Raw genomic sequence first — 22,756 nt, forward strand, 5'->3', positions numbered from 1 at the left:
GAGCAGTCCCAATGCACAACGTATCAAGCAAAAGTTCAAGTAGTCCCAAGAAAAGCAATTGATGTTAAAAGTCTCCTTCGTTTCCACCTGACGCCGATCTGCCATGTATTGACCAGAAACGCTGTTATCTAATTGTACACTCAAAATGAGCACTTCCAGAATTTCCATGCTCCGTACTTCTTCTTCTGCTTTGCCCATCCACATCCCCAAACCCCGTCTAATCTTGTCTACCCTTCAGTAACCTCTTCGTCACCTTGTCCTTCTCGATGATGTATACGTGTGCTCCCCATCCAGACAACGCATCTCTATCCACCGCATTCAACAACGCCTGCGAAATCGTCTCGAAAAGGTCCTCTGGCTCCTATACCACTCATTAGCACAAATCCATCCCCTCTCCCATCTCCCACCATCACATTTCAAACATACCAAATCCGGCTCCCACAGCCCCTCACAAGTACCAAACAGCTGATCGCTCGCCGTACCCGCCACGATAAAATCTTTCGCAAAATCAATACACCCAATACTATCAAAGCCGCAAATAAACGGCTTCCCCGTCTTGGGATCCAGTCCCGCCACCACGGGGCTCACGAAGAACGGCCCAAAGCGCTTCTCGTACAGCGACGAGCTGACGAGGTTCGCGAACGTCGAGGGCGCGATGTTGCGTTCCTCGCGCAGACGGTACATGTTCACCTTGTACCGGAAGAGATCGGAGACCGTGGCGACGTCGGTGGCAAGACCGGTCAGCCCCAGGTAGACGTCGCCGTAGTTGAAGACTTTGGGGAAGTTGTTGGAGACGGTTAGGGATTGGAGACCGAGACGAAGGTCGCACGCGATCGCGACGCAGTCTTTGCCGACCATGGCGACGCAGGCTCCGCCATCTGGGGGGAGGTTAGAAGGGGGGGATTGGGAGGGGGGTGGATGGGGGTGGAGGACGCACTGATGGAGAATGGGGAGCTCTGGGGATGAGGTTAGTGAGTGGTTTGCAAGGTGGTTGGTTGGGGAGGTGGTGGTTTGGTTTGGTTTGGCTTACCATGACTTTGGATGTGTTGGCTTCACAGTGTCTGGGGTGTGTTTATATCGGTGTATTGAGTTGAGGGTCCTTGGAATCGTTCGTCGTGATGTTTTTTTGGTCTATGTGTTGGTGGTTTGGCTGGCTGGGCTTATGGACGGATTCGCAAGGTAGACACGGCTACGCGTAGTTAACTGAGCTTGAGCTGCGGCGGTGGACGCTTGAGCTTGGACGGCGAGCCTCACCCCAAAAACGCTCGGACCACAATTAGGTGGATGGTTACGTTTACTGTAGGTGTTGCAATGGCCTAGAGGCAACATTTCCTTTGTACGGATCTGGAATTTCCTTTTCTACTTTGGTAAACTAAACTACGAGTTCACTTTTGTTACTACTTCCCAGTCTCGTTATTTCATATTGCTTGACAATATTGCGCGCTCGAATACCGACGTCAACTACGAGTTCTGTGGTGATTCGCGGTTTGGAGGGTTCATTGAATCACCCCGCGATGATTGCTTGATAATAAGAATATCAGCGAATCCTACGGAAATCACCCACCACAAGACGCCACGAAACTCTCTCGCCTCTCACGGATTTGTATATACGAAGTCTGCTTGATTCTACAGCATCTATATTTGCCTTAGCCCTTGAAAAGGCCCCAAACAGCCTACCCATTCTACAGGACAGGACGTAGATTACCCAGGTCCGAGAGACAGCTTCGCAGCCATGGTAGCCCATGTTGTGGTGACGGATACTGGCCTTCAACGGTATCAGATTAAGGTGGCCCCCGAGACGCACATGAGCGATGTCCGAAATCAGGCTTGTACAAGGTCCAAGTTCGACCCCAGCAACTACGGGTTGAAGTAAGTTGGACCCCATTTCGCATGATAGCTACAAGTCGCTAACTATATTCAAGGCATAATAACAAGGCAGTTGACCTCTCCCGAACATTCCGACAATCGGGCCTCTCCTCCGGTGCAAAACTCGAGCTCGTCGTTGCCTCAAAATCCCCCTCGGCCGTCGCAGTTGCATTACAACTCCCCGATGGGACTCGTCTCACGGATCGATTCCCAAGCAACACCACCCTCTGGCTGATCTTGAGGAAGTTCGAGGCGAGCGATACCAAGAACCTCAACTTCACGGCTAGGAGCATAGCTGATACGGAGGCGCGCTCGAGCGGGAAGATCTTCTATGAGATGCCGGTGCTGAATGTTATGAATAGGGAGTTTGGCACGTTTGTGGACTTGCAGAAGACTTTGTCGCAGATAGGGATTAGCAGCGGATCGATTTTATTGCGTTTAAGCTACCGACAGACGGAGACGCCGTTGGAGGTGGCGACGGCAGAGATAGGACAGTACTTTAAGGAAGTTGAGGAAGCTGGTCAGGGTACTGGGGCGACACCTTCGACGGAAACAGCTACTCCTGTCGAGGATGGTACCATCACCGATCAAATCGCCAAGGTCCAAGAACCTGGCCTGCAATCACCGTCGTCGCAGACGTCGAGTTCGATGTCAGGCGTGGTAAAACCAACAGAGACCCCGGCGTCTGATGAGGGTATTGCTGGGCCAGGAGAGCGTATGATTTCGGTCTTCTCTGCTCCTACGTCAGCCGTCCCTCGAGCAGCCCAACAAGAGTACAACGACTCCGACTACGAGCCCAGCGTAGCTGATGCCAAGTTGCACCAGTCTCGCCTCCTAAATAGGACACAAAACAAGAGACTCCTATCAGATGCAGAGCAGGAAGCTCTACAGCGAGAGAGGGAGGCAAAGAAATCTTCGGTTGTGGAAACAAGGGTCAAAGTCCGATTCCCTGATCAAACAACTGTCCAATTCCCCGTCAATGCCTCGGAAACGGGGGCAAAGATGCTCGAGTTTGTTAGGGGTCTCATCGTTGCAGGGGACCAGCCATTCTCCTTGATATATAAGGACTCGAAAGGACAGATCCATAATGTGCCTGATAGCAGCACAGCGCGTCTGATTAAGGATTTGGGATTCGAGGGGCCGACACTGGTCACATTCACGTGGAAGGATGAGGCGAGTGAGGATGCGAGGAAGTGGCCGATACTCCAGCAGAAGTATGCTACCCAAGCAAAGCCCGTGCAAGTACCAGAAATTCCAAAGGCACAGGGGGGTGGAGGCGGTGTTGCTCCAAAGGCTAAGGAGGAGAAGAAGGCTGGTAGTGGAAAGTCTACGGAAGACAAGCTCAAGGGCTTCCTCAAAGGGTTGAGCAAGAAGTGAACGGGCAGTAGAACGGATGGTTGTACCACGGCGCTTTGAAGGAATTGCATTGGTATTAGTTAAGAGGCTCATAGCGAGGCGTTTCAGAGGTATATAATTTTAGTATGAGTTGAAATGTCACAATTCACTTGAGCGTCAACCATAGAAGTCCTGCACCATAAAAGTCCTGCAGATTGGTATCAAGTTGTGATTCATTGCCCGAAACCTCGGTCGAGTTGCCAGCTATATATTTGTCCGGCTTTTTACTCTCGCAGAGATTTTCATCCAGCCATGCATTGGCGCCCATTGTACACCATCACTCCCTGTCCCAAAACTTGCCCAAACGCACCATGATGCATTTAGTGAGCGGTACGGCGGGACTCGGCGATGACACCCTGGAGCTCATCAACCTTGGCCTTAGCACGGCCGAAGGTACCAAGACGCTTCTTTGCCAGCTTACGGGCACGCTTGTCCTTGCTGTTGCGGAGGAGTTCGATAACGCGGCGCTCGTATGGGGCGAGGCTAGAAGAAAACTGTTAGAAAACGGATTCGGCGGTCAATGGAACGGCGGCGTCGCATACCCAGAAACCTCCTTGACGATCTCGCGGACGAAAGCGGTGCGCTTGCTCAAGTGACCCTTGGTCTTCGATGGCTTCGCGCGGACAGCACGACGCTCGGTTTTCTAATTCGCAGAATGATATGTTAGCCAGGTCGGTCCATCGCCTTCCTGATTCAGAAAGGGATCCTCCAAGAGGTGAGACGTACGTGGCCCTTGTTAGGTCCGACGGCAATGCCGCTGCGTGGGGTCTCTCTGGCCATCTTGACGGAAGGTATGTCGAGATGCTGTGGTCGATGTTGTCGTGGATGGGTCGTGAGGCTTCGGCGAAAAGTTCGAGAAAGCGAATTTACGACTGTTGTGCGCTCGCTTGGTGATGTGTGGGTCACGTGTTGACTTGGCTGGGTGGTCCGTGCAGTTTCGACCAATTAGCGGGGGTTGCCGGTGCATGAAGCCACGATGGGGCAGAAAAGTTTAAATGTGGCTCACCGCCTACCATGGAGGGGTACCTTGACTGCGACATCAGGGCCTCCGTTTACTTTTCGAGGGAAGCATACTCGGAATCTATCTGTTTTTAGTCCGCGTCTCAGTCTGTCTTCAAGTCATTGGGTTGGCTTTTAATACTATCTAAATTTTCCATTTATTGTTCCTCTAGAACCCGCAATGTCTGCACTTCAGGCTATCAAGTACACGCGGGGCAAGTTGGAGGTGCTCGACCAGCTGAGATTGCCACATGAGTCTGTCTATGATGACGTCTCAACATGTGAACAGGCTTTCGATTGTATCAAGTCCATGCGTGTTAGAGGTATTTGAAGAATCTGCGATTGTAAATATCCATACTGATTGTATTAGGTGCACCGGCAATTGCAATTGTAGCCGCTCTTGCATTGGCAGTTGAGTTGGCGAACGCCGACCTCAGTAAGTCTCCTAGCTCCGTCTATATTCCTCTACTTACCTGCTATAGATCAATCTTCCGTCGATGGGCAGTTGAAATATGTTCACGACAAGCTGGACTACCTTATGGGGAGTAGGCCAACTGCTGTTGACCTCTCAAACGCCATCAGGCTCCTGAAGATGACGGTCAACGCAGCGGCAATTGCGGAAGCAGATCGCACTTCGAACAGGACTGCACAGCCAGATGCTGCCGTGATCAGGGAAGCATACATCAAAGCCGCGGAGAAGATTCTCGAGGATGACCTTCAAACAAACCTGGCTATCGGCAGGTATGGTGCCGAGTATCTCAGACGCCAGCAACTCCCCGTCCTATCGCCCGAAAACGACGCCGACGACCTCCGCTACTTCACTACCAGCCCCCCCGGAACCCAAGGAGCTCCCGACCGTACCTACAGAAAGCTCAGCGTCCTAACCCACTGCAACACCGGCTCACTCGCCACCTCCGGCCACGGCACAGCCCTCGGTATAATCCGCAGCCTCCACAAGATGAACTACCTCGACCACGCCTACTGCACCGAAACCCGGCCCTACAACCAAGGCGCGCGCCTCACGGCCTTTGAGCTCGTCTACGAGAAGATTCCCTCCACCCTCATCACCGACTCCATGGCCGGCGCCCTCTTCGCGCGCCTCAAGACCGAGAAGAACATCTCCGCCGTCATCGTAGGCGCCGACCGCGTCGCCCGCAACGGCGACACCGCTAACAAGATCGGCACCTACTCCCTCGCCGTCCTCGCCAAGTTTCACGGCATAAAATTCATCGTCGCAGCTCCCACAACCAGCATCGATCTCGAGACCGTCACGGGATCCGATATCGTCATCGAGAATCGCCCGCAGAAGGAACTCACCCAGATCAGCGGTGCGGTGGTCGATAAGGAGGGGAATGTCGATGTTAGTGATACGCGCCGCGTCGCTGTCGCGCATCAGGGGATTGATGTGTGGAATCCGTCGTTTGATGTCACGCCCCATGCGTTGATTGATGCGATTATCACCGAGAAGGGGGAGGTGGTCAGGTCGGCGAATGGGACGTTTAGCTTTCAGCATATTATGCCGGCGAGGTGGAAGCAGCAGGTTGAGAAGACGGAGTCGGTTGAGGTGGCGGCGTTGTCGGGCAAGGCGTCGGTGGCGGATTCGGAGGAGGGGACGCAGTTTAAGCTGGAGCTTGTTTGAGGGTGGTGTGGTGGCTGTAGAAGGAGGTGGGATCAACTATGTGGTGTTTTGGGGTTGGGGCGGGGAGTCAGGACTTCAACATTCATGACTGATGAGGTAGAATCAGGGGTTAAATGGCGAATAGCGTATTATGCTTTAGGTGGTAGACAGATAGACTACTTAATTTCAGGATCTTCCTTGTGCGAGGTTATAAATAAAAATATTTATTGATTAATACCCACCAGCAATATCTAGCAAAGCTGACGAGCTTTCTATTCTTCAGTGCTCGTTCTAGAGCCTGGTACACAAATACACCCCTACTCAAACAACCCCCCTGAATTACAATCCAACAGTAAAATCCAGAATACGCCACTTCAACCGGAGGATCCAAACACCATGCCACGCTATGCAGAAAAACAAAAGCAACACTCAATCACACCACGCCAGACTCTCCCCACTAAGAATGCTCTTCAGGATCACCGCACCCACTCCCCCCTCAACCGCCCTCTCAATCTCCTGCTCCCCCACACAACTCCCCACCCTCTTCTCATCACCACTTCCAACCCCTCCCCCAAACCCAACCTTCCTCCCCCTCTTCGTCGGGGTATTCGCCATCACAAAACTCCCAGTCCGGCCATCCACTCCACTAACAAGCGAGAGCGTCTCCAGGCTTCCCACCACGTCGCGGAACTCCGTCGAGGTGAGAGGCTGCAGCACTGAATCCGCGCAGCAGAGGTGGCAGTACGTGTCGTAGAGTTGCTTGATAGTCGGCGCTGCGTTGGCTAGCTTGGAGGGCGTGGCCATGATGTTTGCAGCTGCGGCGCGCTTGCGGCGCTCGAGGGCGACGAGGGCGCAGAGCGCGGCTTTCTGTTGCAGGTTCAGCGTCTTGAGGCGCGTAGAGACGCCGTTAGAGAAGGCAGCTGCGGTGACTTTGTTGAGGTGTGCGATGCTTGCTCGTGGGGCGGTCTCGACGGTCAGCTTGGCGAGAGAGTCTGCTATTAAACTCGATAGATGGCGGGGGCTTTTTGCTGGAGATGGCATGGCGACGGGTGAGGAGAGATTTGGGTTCTCGGCGAGGATTTTCTTGGATGGCGAGTCGGGAATGGGGACGAGCGAGGCTTGGTGCTTGGCTTTGGTCTCGGTCTCGATGAGGTCCACGGCGCGGCGGCAGATATCAAATGCTTTTCTGAGGTCGCCAGTTTGGGCGGAGACTTTGCGGGAGCATAGCTCTATGGCCGCTGGGTGTAAGAAAGGGATGAAGTCGGGTGTTGCGCTGCCAGCTGGGATGAGGCTTTTTAGGCGTGTGGTAATGATAGATTTGATTTGAGCAGCGGTATAGGGGAGGAAGGGAAGGAGATTGGGCTTCAGGTTGCGGGCCTTGAGGCGTGGGAGGAAGCGGTCGGTAAGATCCAGCGCGTTGGCAATGCCGACCAGGATGAGGTGGGATGAGGGCTGGAGGGCCCACTCGAAGAGCTTGTACATGCACTCCAGGTCGAGCGTGACAACATGGTCAATTTCGTCGAGTGTGATGAGATACATGGCGTTTGTCGGCTTGCGAGGTGCAAACATGCCTTGGAGAGTCTGCAGTTCCTCGCCTTCAATGACTTCGATTGGGCCGCACAGTGACTCCAGAAGGACGCAATATAGGTCCTTGGAAGATTTCATCGACATGCAGTTGACGTATGCCTTCTTGACCACTTCGTTTGCTGGTGTCTCGGCAATGACCTCGTTCACCATTGCGCTCTTGCCGGTGCCGGGAGGTCCGCTAACGTACGTGCAGCCACCGGTTGTTGTGCTGATGGAGGTATTGATGAAGCTGGAAAGCTCAAGGCGCTCCTCTTCCCGTCCAATAAGGCGGCCGGGATCGCTGCTACGCGTGAAAAGTTGACGCGCAACATTATAGATAGTTGAGGATGATCCAGATGGAGTAGATGGTGTTCGAGGAGTGCGAGGAGTTCCTGCTGTGCCCGTAACCGTGACACGGTGCCTTGGTGTAGTGGGTACCTGCTTCGAAAGTGCATCCCTATGCCGAGGGGTTTGTGGCGTCTTAACCTGGATAATCTTTGCGTTTTCATCTGCTTCAACAGACTTGACAGTGTTGAAGTGCTTTTTTATTTGCGTGGGCTGTAGGACAGCTCGCGTCGCTGCTCCATTGTGCTTGCCTGGCGACGATTTTAAGGATACATCCGAGCTGACACTGCGCGCCTTGGCCCGGGTCTGTCGCGGGGCGAATGGGTCGTCGTTCTCATCAGAGTATATCACGGTTGCTGCTTGCCTTTTCGGACGAGGAAGTGTCGCGGGAAGAGCTATGAAGCCGGTCAGTATGTTCATTGGGGGTGGTTAACGGGTCGTTCTTACCAGCTTCGACAGAGCTTCTCGTGCGCTTGCCCAATACTGAGGAAACCATGACTGAGGGTTGACGGCTGGTGAGAGGGAGATATTATAGAGGTGGCGGATCGGATGTTGAGGAAGTTATGACTGAGGTGTGAAGGAAGTTGAAGATGGTGGAGGACATAAGCTCCTTCTCTGCATACACGCGAAATACTGAGGTACTTGGTCTTAGCTGCGACGCGCTCGACGCGCCTGGACGCGTAAAGTGGTAATTGGCGTTTTAGCGCGGAACGCCAGTCGCCAGTCAGCCACCGCGAACTTCTTCACCTTGGGGATTCGCATCACGTGACTGCACTTTGTACCATCACATTGTTTACTTCGAGTCTGGTTTACTTTCTACTCCATATGTTCCGCCTCCTACATATATTTACAGTTTACAGTATTTTCTGTTTATATATTGTCATACGCATACATACTATGTCTGCCCAGTCTTTTCACTTCTAATCTCTAAATGAACGATCCCCTTCACCTCCAGGAGTACTCAACCTCCACCCGATGCCGATAATGTGACGAGATGCATCATCCTTGCACGCACATCAGCTCCGTATTCGATAACCGCCGCAATGGCCCCCAACCCGCACCAAGCCCACACTTCCTCGTCGATGCCCAGGCGCTTATGCTCCCAGGTGTTTCAATGCCCTATGCAGGGAGCCAGCCCTCGCCACCCCGCGGAGCCAGTTATGCTGCCAGGTTATGGTGGACACTGCGACCCTAGGTCTTGAATTGCCTGGTGAACAACCCCTCAGTGTCGTCAGCGGCCAGCGTCGTAAGCCTTTCATACACTTCTCTATCACACTGAACTCTTTGCGCTCGCACTTGCGCCTTGGATGCGTCAATTCGACAGCTCACCATCAGGCATTTTCCCATTTTGCACATCTTCATTTAATATCAAGTTACCTAGCATTTATAGCTCTTCAATAGCGGCAAAGCGATTCAATACTACTTCAATCCTTTTGGCTGAGCATCCGCAAGTGCTCCTATATTTTGCATTTACGCGCCGTCCTTCATGGGTGTGGCCGTGTAGCTTCAACCCCACTGGCTGAGCTGTAGCCGCCCAACCACGTCTCCAATCACCACCAAGAACTGACCCCTCCAGCCCTCAACCCTCAACTCCATGTAATGACTGTCCGCCCCCAAATCTGAACATATTTGAAAAAAGTCTACTCTGTTTCATCTCCTGCAATCTACAAACAGTGCGCGCCTGTCATCGCTGAGCTTCCTGCCCATCTTACCTTGTCGCGGGCCTCAACTTCGGTCGCAGAACGATTACTATACCTTCATTCTCCGTATTCCCGCATTACTCAGATACATCTCGGTCTGTTTTAGAATCGCACTGCCGCAGCTCAGTCTTTGTTTAATCGTGCGCCGTGCGTCTCTAGTGGCGCTGCTGTGAGAGCCGCAGTTCCCCGCCTTTCAGTAACAATGGCCGCTCGCCAGGGACACGGAGATGACGAGCTCTACCTTGAGAGTCCAAGTGGTGGCGGAGATAGTCCAACTATTGAGCCGTTGAGAATCAGCAAGCCGCCATCTACAAGCCCGCCTCGAGCTGGCTCGGCCGGTCCGAGTCACTACAATTACCCACCACCGCAGCCTTCGAAGCACTCTTTCCCCCTACCACCGGGAGCTTCGAGCTCTGCAGCACCTCTACCATATCCGGATGATGAAGGGACGTTTCAATATCCCCGACCAGCGGAACAAAAAGTCTATCGTGCTCCATACCCAGATGACGGCCGACAGAGCCAATCCCCGCATCAATCAACCACATCCCCGCCACTCAGAACAAACTCCAACGACCTATACGATACAACTCCGAGAATAGGGGCTAGTCCTACAGACAAGAGAGGGCCACGTTTGGCAGAGAGGCGAGGGACAGCCCCGAAACCACTCCCAGAGTCGCCGGGCCACGACGCCCCAGACAAAGAGGGACTATTCGCACGAGCACCCCAAAGGCCGGCCAACACAATGGCGGCACAGGGACAATCATACCCACAGAATGAGGGGCTCATTGCGCCCCAGCCTACAAAGCTCGATCGCTTCGACTCGACCGCCTCCACATCTACTACAAGAGCTTCAAGAGGGTCTCCAGCCCCACCAGAGACACCAATTGTAGGCCCAGGAGAGGCCGGTGGGAGTATTGAGGAGCGCTACGCCGCTGCAGGAATCTCTGGCACTGCTACTCTAAGCAGCCTCCAAGCTCAGAACGCTGCGGCGGCACAGCGTCGAAACCAATATGCGCCTCCGCCAGTGCCTCAGATGCCCATGTCGCCAGCATTCTCTCCAGCTCCGCAGCAGCCACAGCAACCTCAGCCACCCATGTCTCCAGCATTTTCTCCGGCTCCGCAGCAAAATCAAGCTCCGGCCCGTCCCTGGACACCGACGGAGTTACCAGCAGACCAATCTCACGGTGCGCCAACGGTATACCAGGGCGCAAACCAAGTCTCATCGCCGCCTCGTCCAGAGCAAGCTCGACAGGATTCTGGTGGCCGCGCATCTAAACCACCAAATGCGCTGGAGCAAGATTTCCAGCGAATGCATATGTCTGCTTCACCACCCCCGGCTTACTCTAGTGTCAGTCACGGAGGGCCGTCAAATGGCACTACAGCCCAAGGATATCCCAATGAAAAGGCTGGTGCAGCTGGTGCGGGGGCTGTTGCGGCGGCTGTTGCAGGAGCTGCTGCAGCCGCAACGGTGGCAGCAGCAGCAGCACCGAAAAAGACTGACTATGCTCAGCCGTTGGCATCTCCTGCTTTGCAGCACCCAGGACACCCAGCATTTGCAAATGATCCGAGACAAGAACAAAATACCCCAGTTCAGCAATTCGCGAACCCTGCGCCATTCACGGGCACAATAGGCCCAGCCTCTCCGCCTCCGATGCCTGAGGGATGGATTGCTCATCTGGACCAGAATTCTGGCCAGTACTACTATATCCACCTCGCAACTCAAGCTACGCAGTGGGAGTTCCCCAAGGGACCAACTCCTCTGAATCACGATGTCGCACCACTGTCTCCAACAGCCTCGACATATGGAAACCCGCTGATGTCACCAGGGCTCATGTCACCAGGCCTTAGCCAATTTGGAAAACAGCCATTGGGATCGCCTGGTCTGTTCCCGCCGCAGACACCAGGGTATGCGGAGAGCATAATGAGCAGCATGTCTCAGGCAACGACTGCTGGGGGGTTCAGCGGTCCACCTCCAAGTGCTGGTGTTGATATGTATAAGATTGCGCCGACGAATGGTGTATATTTCGGTCCTTACCTGAAATACATCAATATGGATATTGAAAGGGGGATATGGCTCGGATCTATCATGCTTGTTACCGACGGCCCGCAGCCACCAACGATCCATATTCACCAGAGTAATGATTTGTCTCCCAACCCCAGGCAGCTAAAGGCAAATTCGATATATACGCATCAGCGATGGGTTTTTTACCGATATGATGTTGATCTCCAGATGGGCGACGGGCCTGGAGACAAATGGACATATGCGATCACGTCGCACCTTGGATGCACGCGCTATGAGTTCCTCGTCGCCGGCCGCTACGAAACTAACTGGCGGTTCATCGCTCATTCTGGCAACGATTTTGCCATGAACACCAATGCAAACGAGCGCAGTCGCCTTGGAGGAATCGGGTTCATGTGGAAGGATATCTTACAGAAAAATGTGGAAACCGGCGGCTTCCATGTACAACTTGGTCTCGGTGATCAGATATACGGCGACAGATTATGGAAGGAGGTTCCGTTACTAAAGCAGTGGCTTGGTCTGCCTGGAAAGGAAGCTCGCAAGAACACTCCGTGGACAGCAAAGCACGAAGAAGATGTCTCGCATTCCTACTTCCACTATTATACTAGCCACTTTGACCAGCCATACCTGAGGGAAGCATTCGCCCAGATCCCGCATGTCCTAAGCATTGACGACCACGACATGTAAGTTTCTAGTCCCTCTTGCTTATTGCACACCTAACATTCCTAGTTTCGATGGCTTCGGCTCCTATCCTGAGTACATGCAGGGCTCTCATATGTTTAAGAACATCGGCCGCATTGGCATTGAGATGTACCTCCTCTTCCAGCACCACACAACCCTCGAGCTCCTGCGTAATGTCAATGACGATATTGATCTGTTTACTATTACTGGCAGCGGTTGGCACTTTGTCAAATACCTTGGCCCAGCCGTCGTCGTTATTGGGCCTGACGGCCGATCAGAGCGTACCCAGCAGCAGGTGATGGCAGGACCAACATACCAAGGGATCTTTCCAAAGGTAGCAACGCTGCCTCCGTCAGTCCAGCATTGTATCTGGATGGTCCCGGTGCCGATAGTGTACCCGCGCCTCGAAACAATGGAATCCCTTGCCAACACCGTCGCAACGGGAAAGAAAGCCGTGAACACCACCTACAATCTGTTGGGTAAGGTGACGAGCAGCGTTGCGGGTGTCGTGGGCGGCAAGGAAATCGTTTCAAGCGGGTTCTCGCAAGTCAAGAAGGCTGTTGGAAAGTCTGGCCTTATGGGCGGCGTACTAAACAGCTTTGGCGATATGGATATCACCGAGGAGCTGCGCGACATGTGGACGCACGACTCCAAGGATCTAGAGCGAACATACCTGATCCGCACGCTGCAAGGTATCGCACAACAGAAAGGCATCCGGATGACCTTTCTCTCTGGCGGTATGATCTCCCCCCATCCCATCTTTAACTCCATACTAACTCACCCAGACGTCAACTGCTGCGGCGCCGGCCTCCTCCACGACCCCAGCCACCCCAACGATCACAAAACAATGTACCAAGTAATTTCCTCCTCCATCGTCGCCGCTCCACCCGCAAACTACGTCCTCAAGATGCTGCACAACACCAAAGCGCTCTACGTCCCCGCCAACGGCCGCCGCTCCAACCACGCCGTCAGCGACACCAAGGAGGACATGATGGAGATCTTCCAGTCCGAGGTTAGCGGTGCGGCGCGCGAGCTCAAGCGCCTCATGGGTCGCCGCAACTACGTCGCGTTCGTGGCGTATGACCCGCATGATCTGAATATGGGGATGAGTCAGGCGGGGAGTGTGCACTCGGGCGGGCAGGGACTGAGTAAGTTGAGCTTGGCGGTGGATTATGTGGTGCAGGGTGATGGGGCATTTAATGCGCCGACGAAGTATGGGCCGGTCATTATTCCGAGCTTGGAGTTTGGACGCTGAGGGGGGAGGGGTGTGGGATAGATGGGGAAAGGGGGGGTTGATGTTGGGATGTGCGGCATTTGCGGTGTTTGTCATTTAGCGTTGATAGCCTTTTCTATATCTCTGTCATCTTATTTATATCTATCTATCTACTATTTTTGAGACAACTCTCATAGTTCTTTTTGCCCTCATAACTCCTCGAGTTATGCTCATCCCGAGAGTTTTCCAATTATCATTGTCCCGTCATGTCCTCGCCCCCTTTTCCACCCAACCTATTTATCCTATTAAGCTAAAGCATACTCCCCCGCTGAAGTCACAAATCAAAGAGCTCCTTGACCTGCTTGAAGCAGTCATCGGGGTCAGTGACGCTGTGTCCGATCGTGCGTGGGTCCTCGTAGATCTCGTAGTCGTTTCCGCCCTTGTACGTCTTGTCGCCAAAGAAGTGGATGGTGGTGTACTCGATGCCATCGGGCTTCTTGGCATCGGCCTCGAGGTGCCCAAGGCAGTAGGTCTTGTCCCAGCCGGTGGGGAAGACATCGAACGAGATTTGGCCGCCAATCGAGTAGCTGTTTTGCAGTTGTTAGTGTTTGGTCGTCCAAAGCGCAACTTGAGACGGGCTTACGTCAAGTCAATATCCGCAAACTTCTCGCGCAGGACGTTCACAAACGTCTCGCGAATCTTATTCTTCAGATCATACTTCTGGTACTCATTCCTCTCCTCCGTACTCGCATTACGCCCAATAGGGCTAACATTGATCATCCCATTCCTGAACTCGACAAACGTGCCCCTCTTAATCGGAATATCCAGATCCGCGATATAATGCAAGATGAACTTGACCAGCTCCTTATACCTATCCTCGCCGATCCAATTGATGAAGCTCTGGCTCGGCAGCAGCGAGCCCAGCTTGTACGCCGTCAACCCGTTCTCGGGGAAGCAGAAGTCGAAGCGCGTTGTGACGCTCAGAGATGCAGTGCCGAGCTGCTCTTGCTGCTTCACGAAGTCGGAGCCGCCGACGTAGCCGATGGCGACTTTTTGGCGCAGGTCGGCGAGCATTTGGATCATCTCGGGGGTGCCGGCCTGGAGGGGGGTTAGTTGGGGGGTATTGGGGGCGGTTGGCGGTGAGGGGGGGGCTTACTGCGCGCGCGGGGGTGAGGGTGTTGTCGACATCGAAGAGGACGATTGTGTTCTTGATGGGGCGCTCGTTGAGCGGGGGGTAGGTGACTGGTTCGGCCATTTTGAGGGTTTGGAGGGGGTATCGAGGGTAGGAAGGGAGTAATTGTTTGGGGGGAGGTAATGGGAGACTGGGAGAGTATAAACGTGGAGGTGTCCCCTCTCCAAGAAGGCGGTATAGGTGGGGGGGAACTATTTCGGGAGCTAAGAGAGGGGTGGTTCGTTCGATAGCCAGTCTATCTGCCCAGCTTAAGCGAGCGTGGATGAGGGGTAATTTGGGCGACAAATACGACTGCAAACAGTCAGGGGCTGGGATTTATTTTACTTGGGGATAGGGTACTTGTTTCTGAGCTATTCGAGTATAAGAATTATTATAAATTTATGGTGACGATATGTGTATATTTTTGTTGTCAAGACGGCAATGTATTATCAATTTTTTTCATTTCTTTAATAACATCATCTAGCCCTGATTGTGGCCAAATCGCAAGGACAAACTCCTCTTTTTATATGCTATGCACGCATATCCATAAATCCCTATGACACCCATAGAAAAATCATGAAAGATCACGTCTTCAGCACCATCACAGTCATCACGTCCGTAATATATATCGTCGTCTAAGAGGATGCAGTTGGCTCAAGAGTTACACCGCTACGTCATTGTCAGTACATGTCGTTATGGATAGGGGATTATGTGACTTACGCAGCAATGGTGGCCCATCCGATCAGACGCCAATGCTTCTCAATACGTCTCGACAGGGCGACCTTCTCTCCGGTGTTTGTGCACGCAGGGCTGGTAAGGACCAACTTCGCGGCATCCTGGCGAACAGCGACAACCTTGGCACCAGTGGCGGTAGATCCAATGTTGACCATGAGAACCTCGTTCTTTGCCAACTTGGCGACCTTGGCCTGCTTTCCATCTGCGGTCTTAACACCGAGGAGACGGCGGAGTAAGTAGTAGTTGACCTCAATCTCGGTGTAAATATCCGGAAGTCTGCCCTTGAGACCCAGCACGAAACCAACCAGACGATCGGCACGGCACAGGGTAGGATCGATGCGAGTACCGACACCAATAAGTCCACCAGGAACGGCGTACTTGAGCTCGTTGTTTTCGGAGTTGAGGGTGACGATTCTGCTGAAGATAGGAGTGCACTGGATAGCTCCCTTATCATCTCTTGTGACGATTCCGGGACGGATCTCAATCTCGTCACCGAGCTTGATAACACCGTGCAGAATGGATCCACCAGCAACACCACCCTTGAGCTCGTCAATCTCGGCACCAGGCTTGTTGACATCGAAAGATCGGATAATGATCATCTGAGGATCCTGGGAGAAGTCACGAGGTGGGACTGGGATTGTGGAGACGATCGCCTCGTTGATCGCATCGATGTTGAACTTAAGTTGGGCGGAGATGGGGATAATTGGCGAGCGGTCAGCAACGGTTCCACGGATGAACTTCAGGATCGACTGGTAATGTTGCAGGGCGCCGTCCTCTCTCATTAAATCGACCTTATTTTGGAGGATAATAATCTTGTCAAGCTTCATAATCTCGATGGCGGCCAAATGCTCAGACGTTTGCGGTTGAGGGCAGGTTTCGTTTCCTGCAATAAGAAGGAGAGCTGCGTCCATGACAGCGGCTCCTGACAACATAGTGCTCATGAGAATATCGTGACCAGGGCAATCGACGAAACTACATATGTTAGCTGTTTTCCCGGCTTAAAGTGTGCGTGGCAAACTCACGAGACGTGTCTGAGCAACCTGTACGTGCCTGGGCATCCTTCCCTCTCGCAAGGGGGGTCCACCTCCTTCTCACTCTTGTAACTCCTGAAGCATCCTGGTCTCGGGCAGTCCTCAAAGTCGCACTTGTAGATCTTAGCATTCGCGTAACCGAGCTTGATGGTAATGTTGCGCTCCAGCTCGTTCTTGAAGCGGACAGTCTGGACACCAGAAATAGCCTTCACGACAGTGGACTTTCCGTGAGCGACGTGGCCGATGGTTCCAATATTGATCGTAGCCTGGCGGGCAATAATCTCTGGGGTCAGAGGGGTGAGGGCCTTGACATCTAGGTCTTTTGGCTCGGTCTGCGGTGGGAGGGTCGGGCGCACAACTACTGGTGCTTGGTCCTTTGCTGCTGTGGGCTTCTTGAGGCTCGACTTTAACGGCATATCGGGGATGTTATCATTGTCTTCCACATCATTCGTAGCCTCTAGGTTCGGGGAACCCTGCTCGGAGCCCGAGTCGGACTCCATGTCATTTCCAAACTTGTCGCCTTGGGTCGCCATGATTGCGCTCCGCTAAGGTTTTCGCGGTTTCTTCGATGAGGTACCGTGAGTGGTGCTGTAGACGCGTTTCTAGGTGATCTGGGGGTGTATGTTCAATATCCTTCGTCGATATATGAACAAGGTAGTTGTTTCGTGGCGTCAGATGGAGATTCGATTTAGCAACGAGCCTCAGAGAATTGTATAAAGTTTCCCACCACGGTGACTCTTCTTGGTGGGGTGAACTAGCCGAATGTATCTCGCAATGAGCACGTGACTGGACAACGGGTAACGTCGCTGATGGCCCTCCGAAAGATCAATCCAACAATACACATCCCACCTTCATTTATTTTCTTTTATTCAAGCTTGATTTAAATATGGCGCAAAAGGCGATCACTGGCGCCCAGGTTCTGCCCCGTTTCCTACTGCCGCAGCTCAGCTGGCAGGGGAGGGCAACCACTGTACAGCTTCCAGGTCGAGGCACGTCACTCTTTGCGGCATATTCAACAGATTCATACGGCCAGAACCGCCATAACACGCCCATAACTACGCGAAGGTCTATGTTCCAAACGAAAGATGGTGCAGCTATTACTCAGAAATTGCCAATGCGCAGGGATTTCAGCTCGTCACCAATGCGACAGAGAGAATACCACTTTGACACCCTCAAGTTCGTCAAGCGTTTGAAGGATGAGGGGTTTACTGAGACGCAATCTGTTGCTATGATGAAGGTTCTGAGTGATGTTATAGAAGAAAGGTAGAACCATTTGCTTGGATGAGTGCAATGCATTACGCTGACCTATGTCAGCATCCAAAATCTCACACGAACCATGGTCATCCGCGAAGACCAAGCGAAAGCAACCTACACCCAGAAAGTCGACTTTGCAAAGCTACGGTCAGAGTTGTTGTCTGCGGATTCGTCAGAGGAGTCGGCTACGAAGGCAGCGCATGAGCGCCTGACGAATGATCTGGCAAAGTTCAACAACAAATTGCGAGACGAGATAAGCAGGACGCAGGCGTCGGTTCGGCTGGATCTGAACTTGGAGAAGGGCAGGATAAGGGAGGAATCAAATGCCCAGGGACTCAAGATTAAGGAGACGGAGACAAAGATTGAGCAAGAAGTTGCTGGACTGAGAGAGAAGCTTGAGGGCGTCAAGTTCCAGACCCTGCAATGGTTGATGGGAGTGGTTACCGGTTTCTCTGCTCTGGTTCTTGGTGTGTGGAGATTGTTGATGTAAGACCAAGGTTTATAGTCGAAATATACCCAAATATCAAATACTGCCTTTGCGTGACCATGCAAAGTTGAGAGACTGGGCAGTGGCTTGGTAGCTGAGCGACTAGGCGGTAACTTGGTAGCTGAGAGACTGTGCAGGGGTTTTCGTAGCTGAGAGACTGAGAAGTGGCTTTGGTAGCTGAGCGACTGGACAATAATTTTAGTAGTTGAGAGACTGCCAAAACCTTCTTTGACAAATGTACGATCCTTGCACGTGGGAACACTGATCAAGCAAATCTGGAAATAATCGGTTCATTGAAAAAGAGTATGATAAACGACCCATACCAACGCCAACACGCCCCCAGCAACGCAGCCCATCTAGAATGTAATATGTCTCTTTCTCCCCGTATACTTGCTGGATGTCTTGACGACCTTGCCCTTCCGCTCCATCTGCTCCTTTTTATTGAGAATCCACGCTTTTGAGCCCTTCTTAACGTCTTTCCTCTTTTGTGCCTGGTGCTGCCTGCGAGCATCCACAACATCAACGCCTTCCATTCCCTTAACCACACCGGTAATATCGCCGCCAGCACCCTCTGTCGCAGCACCACCAACGGTAAGGACAAGATATAACTTGGCATTCTTGGTTCCGGGGTCATCTTCAAGGATACCCGCACCAAAACCAGCCTTAATGGCAGCTCCACTGATCATGGTGCGCTGCTGATCGTTCTTGGGGTAAAACTGGCACACCGCTCTCCCTCCTCGTTTTAAGCTAGCATATAACCCGTTGAAAAACCTCGATAGTCGGCCGGTAGGTGAAACATCGCTGCTCTCGGCGTTACAGAGCCACTGGATTGCGGAAATCGATATCGCGGCATCGAACGTTCCGGCGCGGAATGGGACGCCCTGCCCAATATCCGCCAGCATCAGGTCGCCCTCGACATCGCGCTGGAGGGCGACATCCAGCATAGAAGCCGAGATGTCCATTCCAACCCAGATGTGTTGTCCGCCGTACTCTTCCTCCACTGAGCTGACAATCTCGCCGGAGAGTCCAGAGCCGCAGCCGATATCGAGGATCATGGCGGGGGTGTCAAGGTCGAGGAGTTCCAGGGCGCGGTTGGTCATGGAGGCCTGGATGTTTTGGATACGGGAGGAGGTTGTGTATTTGCGTGCCTCCACATCGTTGTAGTGGAGGTCAGGAGGGCTGGGGGAGTTTGGTCAGTCAAAAGTCGGAGGGGAAGTGGCGGGGTCGGCGTCTTACAGGATATCTTCTGGGCGAGACATGGTGGCGGACAGAACTCTGCCACGGCAGGAATGCGTTTATGATCTACCGCATACGATACCCGTCAGGCTGCAGGGAATTTTTTTTTGTCGTCGTCTGTTCTGAATCCGTAGTCCCAAAATTTGAAAGTAGCGCCTACCGATAGGGCGTCATAAATCTCGAAATAAATATATTTTAGACTTATCAGTGCGCCAACGGCGATTGCCGAAATCTGGGGTAAACGACACGACGACATCTTTAGATAACCAGCCCCCCGACATGAAGCTTCTTTTGTAGACAAGTAGCAGTGCCGAGTTTGTTCAAGAAATGGCGCACTTCTGGATTCTACCGCTTGTTGGATACTTGGGCATGGTCCTGGGCTTTGGCTTCCTTACTTTGGCCATTGGTAGGTGATCCCGTCATACGCCCCCCTCGGAACTCCGCTAATAAATTCACAGCTTCGGGACTGTACTATCTGTCTGAGCTCGTCGAAGAACACACAGTCATAGCAAAGCGACTATTGACGCGCATGATATACGCCGTTATCGCCATTCAAACCCTCCTCGTCCTCGTCGATGGCTTCCCGAAGTTCCTCTCCCTCATTGGCATCGTGTCGCACGTCGTCTATCTGGGGAATATGCGACGCTTCCCAATCGTGAAGCTGTCCGATCCATTGTTTCTCTCATCTTGTGGTATGTTATCAGCGAATATATGATGGAACGGGCCTAATCATTCGTAGTTCTTGTCCTCATCAACCACTATTACTGCTTCGCCCACTTTTCCAGCCTCCCAAGAGCTCCCACGCACTCCATTTACGATGCGCCCACGGTACCCACCTTCACAGAGATTGCATCATACTTCGGAATATGCGTGTGGCTCGTTCCATTCGCCTTGTTCGTAAGCTTATCGGCGAGCGACAATGTGCTTCCAACGATGGGAAGCGAGGCGCCCAGCGGGAGTGCGGGACCTGGTGACCGCCAAAAGAGACAGGGGCTGGTGAAGGTTGTGGTCGATGGATTCATCGAGTGGGTGGGAAATGCAGGAAATGTCTTGGGCTGGTGGAAAACAGACCGACGATCGAGTATTTTATGAGCTAGGAAGCTGCGTGTATGATAATGATGTTCTGTAATTGCTGGGGAGCTATGCATATAAGGGAGTTTGAACAGTGGCAAGAGATTAACGATTAAATTAGATGTCTGTACTTTAAGAGCTGAAATGAAATCAATCGATAGGAGCCGTTTGATCTGACGTGATAGCCAAAAAAAATTAATTCACTGGAGCGGCATAACAAGAATCGCAGTAAATTTGTAATATACAAAAGCTAGTACAAATGCTCCTGGGTATGACAATGCTGTATATCAGAAAACAAAACTTCTCTTGCGACACCTCCATTCATCCTCATGGACTCAAACTCTTCGTCTTGTAGAACTCTTTCCGCCTCCCATCCTCTTCAACGAGCACTCTCTCACGGTCCTCCAGTCTACCCGCCGACATCCTCGGATTAGCACCATACGTAATACTCCGTGCGCGTGGCCTTACGTCTTCAACCATCATCGTATCCCTCGAAGCCTCCAGCCCACGCTGCACCTTGTCAACTTCCATCGGCGACAGCGGCGTGGTGAGATGGACCTTGCTCCTCCTCTCCCGACTCGGCTCTCTGCTCGGATCCCTCGACTCCCTCCCCACACTAACATGTCTTACCGCATAGCTATCCGCCCTCCCCCTTGTCTCAACAGCAGGGCTGCGACTGCGCTCGCGCACGGGCGGATTGACGATGAAAATCTCCCCGCTATTATTCCGACTGTGTCGCCGACCATCCTGTCGCGAGCGCTGGCTCCTCTGGCTCCTCAGGCTCCCCTGCCGCACGCTCTGTCGGCTCGTCACGCTCGTGCGACTGTTGCGCGGGCTGCCTTCATACATCACGACGTGTGTATGGCTTGTGCGCGGGCTGTTCCTCGGGCTGCGATTGGGCGTCGGCGCCTGCACTATCATTGGGAAGTTTCCCGGGTCCGGGTTGGGCCCCGGGTAGCCCTCGACATATTCTACAGGGCGTGGCGCACGCTCGACTGGCGCACGCTGCTCGACTGAGGTGATGCGGGTGATTGACTGGCGCGAAGTGGTGGTTGGCCGGATGACGACCTGAGAGGTGCGCCGCGAATGGGAGACAGATTCGCGACGACGAACGTATATCCGGGGTGGCTCAACGGGGTCGTCCTCCTTGGAAACTAGAATTGAGGATGTTAGCTGGCGCTGCTTGGCTGGGTGTCTCTGGTGGATCGGAGCGGGGAGTGGAGTGGCTGCGGGGTTGAGGTACGAACCTCTGACGAGACACATTGCTGGCAGCCTCTCGGGCACTGGACGTCTCAGAGGCGCTTTTGGGGTATGCGCTAGAAGGTTGACAAAGAATGTAGTGAAGCCTTGTCTGAGCGCAATGCGCAACTGGAGATCTTGGCGATAAATAAGACTGCGGGATTGCGCAAAGTAGTCTGTAATGCGCTTGGTAATATGTAAGACTTCTCAGATGTCTCGGTAGGGGAATGGGGTAGGTATATATATATTCCCCGGCCACGCGTGCGCAGGACTGAGAAGGGAAGAGCTGATGGTCCTCTCACCTGATAGTGTCCGCTTCCTCCGATGTCTATAAACAGCTCGATCACGACGACAAAAGCAGGGCCCTCCAATTATAGAACGTGGCTCGTGAGGCCGTCGTCCGTGTGGCTAGTGGGATATTAGTGTGGCTGGTGACACTAAAATGCGGGACAGGGTCGAGCCGGTGTGGTCCAGCCAAATTTAGGGGAGCCAAGGGAAGGTTAAGACCGAGAATAGATTATATCACGTGACCATATGATTAAAAAGGATGCTTCTTTATGAGGTGTGCTAAGGTGTGCTGGGTGTGCTGGGTGCGCTGACCGGCGCCTGGGTTTGTCTAGGTGTGCTTGGCCCGCGTTTGACCCTAGGAGCGTTTGTAGACACTTAGAACACCCTACGATAGGCGGCGCTCTTTGGCGCTGACCGGCGCTCAAGTGTGTTCGCATGTGGTTGGGTTACTCTCGACTCTGGGAGTTTTCATAGACACTGTGGTGGGCAGCGCTCGGCGGCGATCACGCTTGCCTCTTGGGACGTTCATAGACATCTTAAACTCCATATGGTATCTGGCCCTTGGCGCAGGCCGCCACGCTAGTGCGCAGACCGCGCGCCTTATTTCGCGGGCTGGAACGTCTCGTTAAAAGTAGGTCTAACGCCGCATTTAGTGATTTGCCGCGCAGGGGCGCTTGGGTCTGGGGATGTTTGTGGACATTTGGAGCATTCAATGTTAGCTGGCTCTCACGGGCGTTCGGGGGGCTTGGGTTGCACCTGACTTACAAGATGTTTGTAGACACTCAGGGGCAGCCCACGCTCAATCGCTACCAAGCGCCGGTCAGTGTGTTGAGTATGCTGG

General features: G+C 53.1%; 12 protein-coding genes across 12 annotated transcripts; 5 read left to right on the top strand and 7 right to left on the bottom strand.

Moving 5' to 3' along the window:
• Positions 1–43: 43 nt before the first annotated feature.
• On the bottom strand, positions 44–1,283 carry PUP3 (proteasome core particle subunit beta 3). Its single transcript, XM_018278186.2, has 4 exons — positions 1,031–1,283; positions 938–956; positions 427–878; positions 44–361 (listed from the first exon to the last, which is right to left on the bottom strand). Exons 1-4 carry the CDS (start codon positions 1,031–1,033, stop codon positions 218–220), a joined length of 618 nt encoding a protein of 205 aa, XP_018127094.1. The 5' UTR covers positions 1,034–1,283; the 3' UTR covers positions 44–217.
• Positions 1,284–1,326: 43 nt separating this feature from the next.
• VE01_08768 (uncharacterized protein) lies at positions 1,327–3,381 on the top strand. The gene is made up of 2 exons (XM_018278187.2): positions 1,327–1,869; positions 1,923–3,381. The coding sequence occupies exons 1-2, from the start codon at positions 1,733–1,735 to the stop codon at positions 3,241–3,243; spliced, it is 1,458 nt and encodes a 485-aa protein (XP_018127095.1). The 5' UTR covers positions 1,327–1,732; the 3' UTR covers positions 3,244–3,381.
• Positions 3,275–4,098, bottom strand: RPL36 (60S ribosomal protein L36). The gene is made up of 3 exons (XM_018278188.2): positions 3,988–4,098; positions 3,804–3,904; positions 3,275–3,744 (listed from the first exon to the last, which is right to left on the bottom strand). The coding sequence occupies exons 1-3, from the start codon at positions 4,039–4,041 to the stop codon at positions 3,582–3,584; spliced, it is 318 nt and encodes a 105-aa protein (XP_018127098.1). The 5' UTR covers positions 4,042–4,098; the 3' UTR covers positions 3,275–3,581.
• A 7-nt stretch (positions 4,099–4,105) lies between these two features.
• On the top strand, positions 4,106–6,113 carry MRI1 (methylthioribose-1-phosphate isomerase). Its single transcript, XM_018278189.2, has 3 exons — positions 4,106–4,583; positions 4,631–4,696; positions 4,743–6,113. Exons 1-3 carry the CDS (start codon positions 4,442–4,444, stop codon positions 5,897–5,899), a joined length of 1,365 nt encoding a protein of 454 aa, XP_018127137.1. The 5' UTR covers positions 4,106–4,441; the 3' UTR covers positions 5,900–6,113.
• CDC6 (AAA ATPase) lies at positions 6,095–8,480 on the bottom strand. Its single transcript, XM_018278190.2, has 2 exons — positions 8,237–8,480; positions 6,095–8,184 (listed from the first exon to the last, which is right to left on the bottom strand). Exons 1-2 carry the CDS (start codon positions 8,283–8,285, stop codon positions 6,308–6,310), a joined length of 1,926 nt encoding a protein of 641 aa, XP_018127136.1. The 5' UTR covers positions 8,286–8,480; the 3' UTR covers positions 6,095–6,307.
• An 846-nt stretch (positions 8,481–9,326) lies between these two features.
• Positions 9,327–13,447, top strand: VE01_08772 (uncharacterized protein). The gene is made up of 3 exons (XM_018278191.2): positions 9,327–12,192; positions 12,239–12,927; positions 12,976–13,447. The coding sequence occupies exons 1-3, from the start codon at positions 9,692–9,694 to the stop codon at positions 13,443–13,445; spliced, it is 3,660 nt and encodes a 1,219-aa protein (XP_018127135.1). The 5' UTR covers positions 9,327–9,691; the 3' UTR covers positions 13,446–13,447.
• Positions 13,448–13,534: 87 nt separating this feature from the next.
• SEC53 (Phosphomannomutase) lies at positions 13,535–14,771 on the bottom strand. Its single transcript, XM_018278192.2, has 3 exons — positions 14,560–14,771; positions 14,047–14,501; positions 13,535–13,990 (listed from the first exon to the last, which is right to left on the bottom strand). Exons 1-3 carry the CDS (start codon positions 14,656–14,658, stop codon positions 13,738–13,740), a joined length of 807 nt encoding a protein of 268 aa, XP_018127134.1. The 5' UTR covers positions 14,659–14,771; the 3' UTR covers positions 13,535–13,737.
• A 207-nt stretch (positions 14,772–14,978) lies between these two features.
• Positions 14,979–17,028, bottom strand: GCD11 (eukaryotic translation initiation factor 2 subunit gamma). The gene is made up of 3 exons (XM_018278193.2): positions 16,332–17,028; positions 15,295–16,281; positions 14,979–15,243 (listed from the first exon to the last, which is right to left on the bottom strand). Exons 1-3 carry the CDS (start codon positions 16,871–16,873, stop codon positions 15,210–15,212), a joined length of 1,563 nt encoding a protein of 520 aa, XP_018127133.1. The 5' UTR covers positions 16,874–17,028; the 3' UTR covers positions 14,979–15,209.
• Positions 17,029–17,183: 155 nt separating this feature from the next.
• VE01_08775 (uncharacterized protein) lies at positions 17,184–18,250 on the top strand. Its single transcript, XM_018278194.2, has 2 exons — positions 17,184–17,603; positions 17,655–18,250. Exons 1-2 carry the CDS (start codon positions 17,227–17,229, stop codon positions 18,082–18,084), a joined length of 807 nt encoding a protein of 268 aa, XP_018127132.1. The 5' UTR covers positions 17,184–17,226; the 3' UTR covers positions 18,085–18,250.
• Positions 17,949–19,474, bottom strand: VE01_08776 (uncharacterized protein). The gene is made up of 2 exons (XM_018278195.2): positions 19,318–19,474; positions 17,949–19,260 (listed from the first exon to the last, which is right to left on the bottom strand). Exons 1-2 carry the CDS (start codon positions 19,338–19,340, stop codon positions 18,438–18,440), a joined length of 846 nt encoding a protein of 281 aa, XP_018127131.1. The 5' UTR covers positions 19,341–19,474; the 3' UTR covers positions 17,949–18,437.
• A 93-nt stretch (positions 19,475–19,567) lies between these two features.
• Positions 19,568–20,550, top strand: SVP26 (erv26 super). Its single transcript, XM_018278196.2, has 3 exons — positions 19,568–19,723; positions 19,776–20,009; positions 20,057–20,550. Exons 1-3 carry the CDS (start codon positions 19,645–19,647, stop codon positions 20,407–20,409), a joined length of 666 nt encoding a protein of 221 aa, XP_018127130.1. The 5' UTR covers positions 19,568–19,644; the 3' UTR covers positions 20,410–20,550.
• A 52-nt stretch (positions 20,551–20,602) lies between these two features.
• Positions 20,603–22,648, bottom strand: VE01_08778 (uncharacterized protein). The gene is made up of 2 exons (XM_018278197.2): positions 21,636–22,648; positions 20,603–21,542 (listed from the first exon to the last, which is right to left on the bottom strand). The coding sequence occupies exons 1-2, from the start codon at positions 21,649–21,651 to the stop codon at positions 20,716–20,718; spliced, it is 843 nt and encodes a 280-aa protein (XP_018127139.1). The 5' UTR covers positions 21,652–22,648; the 3' UTR covers positions 20,603–20,715.
• Between the last annotated feature and the right edge of the window lie 108 nt (positions 22,649–22,756).

Source organism: Pseudogymnoascus verrucosus (genome assembly GCF_001662655.1).
Source record: "Pseudogymnoascus verrucosus strain UAMH 10579 unplaced genomic scaffold scaffold_49, whole genome shotgun sequence".
Lineage (NCBI taxonomy): Eukaryota > Fungi > Ascomycota > Leotiomycetes > Thelebolales > Thelebolaceae > Pseudogymnoascus > Pseudogymnoascus verrucosus.